Source organism: Parus major, chromosome 5 (assembly GCF_001522545.3).
Source record: "Parus major isolate Abel chromosome 5, Parus_major1.1, whole genome shotgun sequence".
NCBI classification, from domain to species: domain Eukaryota; kingdom Metazoa; phylum Chordata; class Aves; order Passeriformes; family Paridae; genus Parus; species Parus major.
In genome coordinates this window covers 57463941-57474253 of record NC_031774.1, presented here as the reverse complement: position 1 = coordinate 57474253, position 10313 = coordinate 57463941, and the positions used below count along the sequence as shown (strand labels likewise).

Sequence of the window (10313 nt, the reverse complement as noted above, 5' to 3'; positions counted from 1 at the left end):
AGGAAGGGACGCGCGAGGAGGAGGAGGGAGAGAAGGGGGAGGAAGGGAAGGAGGAAGAGGAGGCGGCGGTGGCGGAGTTGCGGCTGCCGCGCCGCCGTCCCGGGGGAGGGGACGCGAAGCAGCTCCGGGAGCTGCGCTTTAAAACCCCCCCCACCCCCCCTCCCCCGCCCTGGGGGAGCGCACGGGCTCGCGCGCCGCCGCCCTCACGGACCGGGACCCCCGGGACCGGGACCCCCCAACTCTGTCCCGGTATCCCCGGGATCGGCCCCCCGCGCTCCCTGGGCCGGGGGGCTGCGGCGCTGCCCCGGGGGGCGAGAGGCACAAGTCCGGGAGGAGGAGGGGGCCCGGCGGGGCCGCGGAAAGTTGAGAGGGGGCCGGGGCGGGTGGGGGGCGGCGGCCCCTGAGCCCCGAAGAGCAAATGGCGACGTGACACACACCGAGCGCGGGGCCGCCCGGCGGGAAGCGGCGGCCGCGCTCCCTCGGCGCGGCCGGGACGGGCGGCGGCTCCTTCCCTCCGTCCCTCCCTCCGCCTTCCCCGGGCTCCCCCCGCCGCCCCTCGCGGGGAGCCCCGCGCTCAGCCCTCAGCCTCCCCCGCTCTTGTTTTGCAGTGTTTCCCGTGCGAGGAGAAGTCCTGGAGCTGGAATCGCTCACATAACCCTTAAGGATGAAGGTAGGCGGCTCCGGCGGGAGCGGGGATCGCCGCGCCGATCGCCCGCCGCTCTGGAGATTTCATTTTTAATCGCTCTCCGTCTGGGCACGGCAGCAGTGGGAGAACGCGGGGTTCGCTGCGTGCTGTGAGTGCTGTTACTGCTCCCCGGCGAGGTGCAGGTGATTTAAAGCTCTCATCGCCGTGCAGGAGCGCTCGGAACATCCTCATCGCCTCTGAGTTGTTGTTGTTGTCCTTCGGGCTCCCGTCTTTAAACGCTTCCTGTATCAGCAGCTGCTATGGCAAGTTTGCAAAACCACAGCTTTTGTCCCGCCTTTGCTGTTGCCGGTTTGCTCAGTACAAAGGCTCAACAATTGCAGTATAATTTACAAAACTTTTCCTTTTCCCTTCAGAGTTGAATGAAATATCAAGTTAAAAAATCAAAAAGCAACCTGTACATATCCCATTTTATTTTCGATTCTGTACCTATTTCCTGTCTTTTCAATGTGGTAGTTTTGTCCTTGTTTATCAGTTGCAATGAGCACAGTGAAGTGAAATACTGAGTATTAAAGTCCAGGTTAAGGAAAACGTGATGAATATTTCTCTTTAAAAATGCACAGGCAATTAAGTTTTGATAAAGGCATTCCAGGAAAGAAAAATACTTGTTAATAGCTGTTTGAAAGATTGCAACAGATTTCTCTAGAGGTCTCCTTTTAGTCACCAGGAAAGAAATCCTATATATAGAATGTTATAGACTTAATTGTAAGTGTTGGGATGACACTAATCTCAAACGTTTTAAGTTATCTGTGCCATTGGATTGCTTGTAGCTGAAAAAACACAGCTGTCTGTTATGTTGCCTTTTTACAGTTGAAATACTTTTATTTTGTATAGAAACTACAGGAATTACAGTTGCTTTACTTTGTTGCCCTTTTTAAAAGCACGTGTCCCGAGTATCAATGAATACCCTCAAAAACATTTCTGGGAGAGGCTGACAATGAATTGACAGGAGGTGTGTGTCAACATCAGTGACAAACCAAAACTTCCTGGAACTTGTTTGTTGGGTTTTTTTTTTCCCCCTTTTGAAGAACTCTGTGTTGGCAATCTCAAGGACAGACACTGTTTATCAATTGAAAGTCAACAGGTTTAAAAGTCTAGCTGTAAAATGAAATACGTAATGATGCAGCTGTAACTATAAATAAGGGCTAAAGTTTGTTTATGTGTTTTTGTCTCCCTCCAGGCAGCAGATGAGCCTGCCTACCTGACAGTGGGGACTGATGTCAGTGCCAAGTACCGTGGTGCCTTCTGTGAGGCAAAGATTAAGACGGTGAAAAGGCTTGTGAAAGTCAAGGTAAGTGTGCTGAGGCTGCTGCTGATTTTGGTAAAGCATTGTGCTGAAAGGGCTGTCACAGGAGATCTTACTCCTGAAGATTAGGAAATGCTCATCACTTCACTCACTGTATCACTTAAATGGGTTTTTTTCATATTTTGTTGTCTGGTTTGGGATGAGGGAGATTTTTTAATTTTTTGTTTTATTTTGGGGGGAAATGTTTTTTAACTATATTTTTTAGTGGGATGCTGGAACAAAAATGAGCTTTCTTGCTTCTTCTTTCCTGACAGAAGCATTTGGCTTCTGTTTTTGAATGCATCAGTTTCCCAGCAGTAATTTTTGATGTCACAAATACAGGATTATGGCTTTACATGAATAATAAGGAATAAGAGTAACCTCTTCAGAAGCAAAAGTTCCTTTTCATATTAACTGTCACTCTCACCTTTACAGTTTGGAAGTTAACAGGCAATGCAAAAATAAGTCAACAGCTAGAGAGATGGCAATATTTTGTTTCTTAGGCCAGGTTTTAGCAATGCCCAGGGTAATTAATATTTAAGTTTTGAACATCCTGATGCAGCTTCTGAAGCAGCATGCCCTGGCTGTAGCTGAATTTCTGTACATGGCTAGTATTGGCACATAGTATTCTTTCACACAGGGCTCTTGCCAAAACAACCAAAGAACAAAGTTGTTGTTCTGGTGTTGTAATACTGATGTAAATGCCACGGTGTGAGAATTAGAATAAAACATTGTTAAATGCAAGTTAAAATTGAAAGTAAATATAGAAGTTGTTCTTCTTTGTCTTGTCAAAGTCTTCCCACTTCCTACTTTAGTGTCTGCTCTCCAAGATATGTAAATAAGGCAAAATCCCCAACAAATTGAGGTGAAAGTTGTTTTTTGTAACTATACATCCAAGCTTTTGTGTGCTTTAATGCTTAGCTCAAGTAGAACAAGCCATCAACCTCTTCAGTTACATATATAGATCATATCACTTTATCAGAGTGCTTTTCATCAATAGAAAAAATGTAATTCAGATACTGAAGTCTTTTGCCTGTTCTTAATGAGTACTTAGAGAAACTTGTGGTGTTCTTTGAAATCTGTGTTAATGAGAAGCTCTGTAGGAAGCAGCATGCAGGTCTGACAAGCTTGATTTTGTCTGCATCCTTGGTCTGGTAGAGTATTTAGCCTGTTAATAGGTAGGAGTTTCTTTTTCTCATTAGAATCAGATGCTTTATTACTCCACTATAAGATTTGGAAATACATGAGGCTGCTTGTGGACTTGGTGGAAATTCCTGTCGCTGGCTCTCAATTATATTAAAACAATAGAAGTTTTAACAAGCTAAGCCTGATACTGTAATTAAGAGTGTGTAGGCACACCCTGGCACACTTGCCAAAAGTGTAAAAAGTCCAAAACATCCAATAGCCTTTTCCTGAGCAGCAGGACAACCTGCATTCATCCCTCTGCAATTTTTATTTTAAATTTTATATCAAGATAAAGTGCATTTTTAACCTGAATGTGTGTTAACACTGATGCTGCTGGTGTTGTGTTTATAAATACAGCTACAGTATAGTCTGTGCTTGGAAGATAATTGGGGGAGCCACAAAATTGGACATCATTATCGAAGCAAGCTCCTGGAACTTTTTGTTCCTGAAAACAAATTTTGGAATTTTTAAAAATGGAACTGCATAGGCTGATGATCACTCTGTTTCCTCACTGTTCCCTTCTAGAATATAGGATTTTAAAGGGAGAAGCAGAGTTCATTTACACTTTAACTGAGCCTTATTTTCATCACATTGGTAATGTTTCATATCTTTGGCTTGGAAACTTGCTCAAGGGAGCAGGAATGCTGTTACCACAGCCAGTTTGGTGATTTTTTGATACATTTTTAATAAAGAGAGGTTTTTATTTTGGTATTTAGTATTTAGAGTGTTGTCAGTGAAGTGCCACAGTTGAATCAGAGAGAAGAAAAAACACTGCTCAATCTTCTCATCTGGAAGCCAAATTCCAGGTTTGGCCTGGATTGTGTCAAATGCCAAACTCACCTAAAAATGTATTTTCTTTGCTTTGGGATGACTGGTGTTTGATTTGCCCTGTTCTTTAATTATGATATTTCAGATTAAAAATTGAATGTGATACTTGAGGCTTCCTTTCACTAAAACTGGCCATACCAAGTCTTTTCTGTGGAGTTATATTTGAGTCTAATTGATAATTCTAATGTGTATGATAAGATCTTTATATATATATTTATACACACACGTTTTCTTGTGTTTTTTGTGTGCTGTTAAGAAATCAGATGCATATTAAAAAGCTCACAAATATCTTTCAGGTGGTCTTGAAGGGGGATAACTCAACTCAGTTAGTGCAAGATGACCAAGTCAAAGGACCTCTAAGAGTATGTATATTGCATGCCTTCCTTTGGTAATCACATAAATTTCTAAAACTCTTAAATTTTGATGTTGTTTAGGTGGGTACCTGTTCTTCAGGATTGAAATCAACAGAAGGAAGCTCATCACTTTAGATGAGATGGATTCTGAGGAATTTGTCTTTATTTTTGTAGCCATTTATGCTTCTCTGTGTAGTGTACTTGATACAGAGTTTGGCCTGTACAGGGATTTTTGATCTTCTCATAAGATACAAAACTTCTTATAAATAATGAAACTTTGAACTTCTCAGAAGTAATTAGCAGCTTGAGTGCCAAGCCAAGTTTGAGCCCATTAGACAAGAGTAAATACAATTACTTTGTGCTTTAGAATAGTTGATATATTTTATATAAAAAGGTGTTTGTATTTTCATTCTGTGTAATGGTTGTGTGCTAAAATACAGAGCTGTGTCATAAACACTGAATACAAACAGAGTTTTCCAGAAAAGGTCATCTTGCTTGTATTCATCTTTTCTGTGTTGCTTTCTCCTGCAGAAACACCAAGGCTGCTGCTGAAATTCTGATCTAGCTGACAGTAGAACTATGTTTAATATATAAGAAATAGTAGTAATTGAACAATTATCACTAATGAACTAATCACTTTGGATGTTTGTTTTCTGTTGGCCTTCTATTTCTTGAGATGAAGTCATGATGAATTTAGATGTTCTGAGTTTCTCAGTGTTATAGTATCTACTTGCAGTTCAGCCTTCCTGCTGAAGGACTTTTGTTCTTACCTGCACAGTAACTAAACTTTTAAAGCAACATTTAGCTAAAAAAGTAAACCTGGCTTTCTGGGAGGATCACTGTGTTTTTCTTAATTTTCTAAGTATGGGCTTCTAGGGGTAACCTCGAGCTGCTCCTTGTTGCAGGTTGGAGCAATGGTTGAAACCAAAATGCCTGATGGATCTTTTCAGGAAGCAGTGATCAGCAAGCTGACAGATGCCAGTTGGTACACTGTAGGTGAGTGGCCGTGTTTCATTTCTGAGCTGTAATCTTAGAACAATATATTTCTAATTATAGGTGACAATGTCAGTAATTGCATCTTGTACTGCAAGATCTGAGATAGTTTTTGGAGGGGGCTTTTTTTTTTCTCTTAAAGTCATCCACATCTTGATTCCTTTTCCATTTCAAGTAAGATAATAATTAATTGATGTTCAGGGAGGCTTTTGCACGAGTAATTGCAGGGCTGAATAATCAAGTTTTATTTGACACAATGTACTTGTAATGATAGCGGTTGCACTCACTTAAATTGAGAATAATTTTTTGCAGATTTTAAGACCTAAACCTTGTAAAAACCATTCTTCCAGCTGAAAACCTTTGGCATGAAATGAATGCCTGAAACACATGAGCCTCCTTGCACTGTATACAAGCTTGTACACAAGGAAAGCATCAACAGAAGACAGAATCTATCTATTTTTAAGAGAAAAATCAACATCCCACCCAATAAAAAGAGGAGACATTAATTTATGATGTGAATAGCTGTTTCCTTTAATAAAATTTTCAAATAATGATCTAAAATGAAGTAGAAAACTACTTTTCTCCTCATGTTGGGGGCTCATGTGGTGCTCAGTTGTTGAAATAGAAAGTTCAGAATGCAGGGTCAGCGAAATGTCAGTGTTGAACAAGAATTTTTTTTAAGAAAAATTTCCTTATTTTCAATAATTCTGATCTCTAGGTTTTTCTCAAACAGCTTTAAGAACAGAATGACAAAACTCAGCAAGATGCAAGTAATAGTAGATAAGCAAGTATAAAAGGACAGTATTTGAATCAGAGGGCTTTGCAAGCACAGATCCTTTTTTTGCACAACTTTCTTACAGCAGTGGAGCCTTCTGTTCCCTAATAGTTGCCTAGAAGGAACATGCTCCTGTTAATTGTCCTGTACATGCTACTCTTGGGCATTGCTTTGGAGATTAGTACTTGTAAATTTAAACTCTCTGTTTCTCATTAGCTGCCTTGGGTACCAAATGTATTCAGCTTTACTTCATATTCTTCCATCCTCTGTCCCATGAACTCTTAATTATTTTGGTTCATTAGCTCCTTTTTAAGATTTAAATAAGCTATTTTCAGTAATTCAGCGTTTCCTTTGCTGTAGGTGAGGTTATGTCATCTTTGGTGGGATCAGGATAAAGCTCTGCAGATAATTTGGAAGGATTTATTGCTTTATGATTATTATTGTTAGTGAGTGCTTTAACTCTAAGCTGGTTGACAAAGCTCACTGTTCTTTGCCTTTTTCTTCAGCATTATAACATTGCTGTGAAATTGTAGTGGATGTCAGGTCAGGGAGGGAAAGGCAGGATTATTTTGGAGTGCAGAAGATTTAAAATCTACTTAGTTTAGTACTCTGATATGACATAAATGAGGTAGAACAGTGGACTTTTAACATCTCTTCATGGGTTTCCAGAGGTTCACCATTCTGTTGCAGAAGTTAAAAGAAACACAGTCTTGCACTAACAATCTCATGGTTTATGAGTTAGCATTTTAATTGTAGAACTCCTCACTTATTTCAGTTTTCAAGTAGCACTTTCAGCTAATTCTGTTTGAATTTGGACCAGAAGATATTTGTCTTCTTACATTTGACGTGTGAACTTTAAATCCCTTGTTAGGGGAGATGAGTTTTGTCTGTGTTTTATTTTTTTTTTATGGGTTTTTTTTCCCCTTTTCTTTTGAGCAGTGCATTTCTGCCAAAAAATCTTTACTTGATGAGCAGGAAATTTTGAACAGTGAATAAATGCTCTGCCCTGTATTAATGGATTGTTGTTTATATTTAACAACTTGTTGAACTCTCCCCAATTATGTAAGAGAGAAATCATGCATGCCATGATTTTTACTTCATACATTTATTAAAGTGCAGTTCCTCAGAAACTTGAACAAATGGATTAATTAACTACCATAATTTTCTTTCCCCAAATAATAATTTTTGACAAGCAGAATGGAGAAATATTTTCCATATACAAATGTGTTAAGACTGCTAGGATTTGGTAAAAATTTGGAGCTCAGGGGATTTAAGTAATCTTATGGTAAAAGAACATGCAGAGCTGTTACATGACTCTTTCACTATGAAAATACAATTGTAATTGTTGGATTTAGATCTTAGGAACATTTTTCTTAGTTCTATGTGGTGGGTTGCTTGTTGGAGCTGAAAGCACAGGTAACTTGGACCCCAGAGTAAGGAGATCATCAAATTTGCATCATGATTCTTCAGCATTTTAAATTGGGAAAGTGGTCTAGGTTGAATATAGGAATATTGACATGTGAAAAATAAGCCTTATCTTTTGCCTCCTGCTTCCATTGTGTCTTTGCAGAAAGTTTTGGATAGATGGAGGTGTATATTTATGGTGCTGGTAAAGCAAGCAGTTGAATTGGTTGCTTTTTAATAGCTGGTGAGTGTGCTGCTCCACAGCCATCCTGACTGGTGCAGTCACAGCTGAAGAGCTGAGAGGGAAGTGGATTAACCAGACTCCAGGTTTACAGGATGCCTTCCTCAACATTTTGAGATGGAAAGCACAAGGGAAAACTTACATTTCAGTAGTTTGTGCATTTCCCTTATTATTTATTCTCTATGTTATCTAACATCTCTTTCTCAGTGATCTAAAAGCAAACTGATCTCTGACTAGTAAAACCAGTAATATATACAGGCAAACATTTTCAGAGTATTAAGTACAGATGTGTAAAAAATACACCACAATAGACTGCCTGCATGTCTGGTGGGAAGTGATGATGTTCACTTTTGCAAATCAGGTTCTCTGTTTCAGGTAGGGATGTAAAGGAGAAAAGACACCTGAAACAACTTTGCTTTGATCAATAAATTGAACCAGTGGAAGTGCTGAGTTTGCTATAAAAGGCTGCTTTGCCACCACTGTAATGCAGGAGTCACAGTGATGATCAGTTTGTGTGTTTGAACAGAATCTCCTGTTTATTAATGGTGTTCATGTACACAGATTAAACAAGGCTTTATTTTTATTGTAGCTTCAACAGACTCACTTTTTGACCTCTTTTTATATGATAAACATGTTTATCTAGCCATGTAGTCCTATTGAACTTTTCAGCTGTGACTTGGAAGTACTTTTGAAATTACCTATGAAATTCAGCATAAGCAGGTGAAGAAACAAAAGCTGTTTGGAAGAGAAATTTAAAAGTGTCTGGGAAATGTCACTGAACAAGGCACCCCTCAAATACGAAATGATGTGGCACTAATAAGTGTTCAAATTCTGTGGTTAACAAATGGCTCAGTTGGACCTGAGGATTTTAGTAAGTGATTCAATGATTTGATGATGTTTGTTTTTAGGATGCAGTTATCTAAACTGAACTTCCTTAATTTACAAATTACGAAGTGCTGCATTGATGCTTTTGAAGTGCTGAATATATTGTTAGGTGATAATTGCATAGAATAAAAATGGTCTGTCAGATCTGCTTTAGCTGAACAAGGTTTGAATTACAGTTTGAGTGTACCATCCACCTGATTCTCTGTTAACTTTTAAAATGCTTCAAGTAAATACTGAAATAATGTCTTAAATGACTGACAGACAAAGAAACCACAACCCAGACCACACCTTACAAGGTGCATAGTTGTATTCTCCTTCTCTCATACTCTGCTTGGAGTCTTACAAGAATTACCAGAATTTCAGAAAACAGAAATCCTTATGTAGATGTTCTTTGAGGAAGCACTTTTCTATCACTTCTGGACAGAATTAGAAGGGATGTAATATATATATATATAAAGTGAGAAACAGGATTTAATTTCAGCAAGCATCCAAGTTGCTGTTAGAATGGCCTGGTTCATATTATATATATCTATATTTATAGTGTATTTGTAATATATTTGTATTGTACACATAAATATTTATATATATTTATAGTATATATATATTTATATTTCCCTATGTCATCTCTCCTTTGGCAAAACTCAAATCAGTAATCTGTGTGTACTTAGGTCTCTTTTTGTTATGTAATATAATAATTTCTACAACTTTAAACAAGATTAAACAAAAACAGATAAAATACATTGAGTCTGGTATTTTGCTAGGTAGAATAATGGAAAAGTGTTTTTAAAGAAAGAAATAAAAAACACATATTAACTTTCAGAAATGTTTCCTCTGAATTGAATAGGAAATAGGAGAGGGAAACAGTGAGAGGTCCTTGCAGTTTCTAGCAGACCTTGCTGACACTTATTAGGGTTTTTCTTACGGTTTAGAGTGAGAGGGAATGCAATTCCTTACTTTTTGAAACTTCAACCTTTCAGACACTTCTGAGGCACCTCAGTGTGCCCCACAGCTCTGCTGGTTGCTTCTTCCTCTCATGTAATCATGGTGGCAGATTCCAGGAAATGCTGAGTGGAGTGTGTGTGCTGAGAGGAGTTAGAGACCTGGGTGCTTGTTCTGGAAATGAGGTGCAGTCTCAGCCACCATCTGCATCACTTCATGTTACTGTGGTGAGGTCACAGAAATGAAAGATACTGAGGATTTGGTTTTAGTCATCTTGCTTGTTCCATGGATTTTGGAAATTCCAGTTCATAATGTTAAGGATATTTATCAGTAAATGAACCAACACTGATGTCCTGGGACTTGAGGAGCAAGGTTGCTGACAGGAGCTATTTATAATCACATTTTCTTATTTTTAAAAGAAGTTTTCTTCTGATGCTTTGTGAAGATATTTATGCTAAGAGGAAAAATAGGTTTGGTCCTGGGTCCACAGCTGTAAGCTCTTACTCCAGGGGTGATGGGAGCTCTCAGTGCTGAGTCCATCCATACCAGAGCTGTTGGTTTGTCCCTTCAAAGCTTGACCAGCACCCATCCTGTGCTGTGTGCCAGGCACAGGTCATGTCTGCAGGGCTGGTTTGACCAGTTCCCAGCATCCTGTTGAGTTCCACGTGGCAGAAGCATCATCTCTGGATGCATGTGTCATGCAGGAATCCAAAACCACAGCT

The 10313-nt window shown here is 39.5% G+C and overlaps 1 protein-coding gene across 7 annotated transcripts in view; it reads left to right on the top strand.

Moving 5' to 3' along the window:
* The first annotated feature begins 568 nt into the window (after positions 1 to 568).
* The window catches only part of ARID4A (AT-rich interaction domain 4A), a 45921-nt gene continuing 36176 nt past the window's right edge, over positions 569 to 10313 (top strand). For 5 of the 7 annotated variants that reach the window (XM_015630745.1, XM_015630743.1, XM_033515415.1 and 2 more), the window contains exons 1-4: positions 569 to 670; positions 1884 to 1994; positions 4298 to 4363; positions 5260 to 5350. In XM_015630745.1, coding sequence (XP_015486231.1) covers positions 665 to 670; positions 1884 to 1994; positions 4298 to 4363; positions 5260 to 5350 — 274 coding nt within the window. In that variant the 5' untranslated portion in view covers positions 569 to 664. Of the gene's footprint in view, positions 671 to 856; positions 949 to 1883; positions 1995 to 4297; positions 4364 to 5259; positions 5351 to 10313 lie in introns of all 7 variants that reach the window. The other 2 variants (XM_033515414.1, XM_033515416.1) reach the window with 2 other exon arrangements.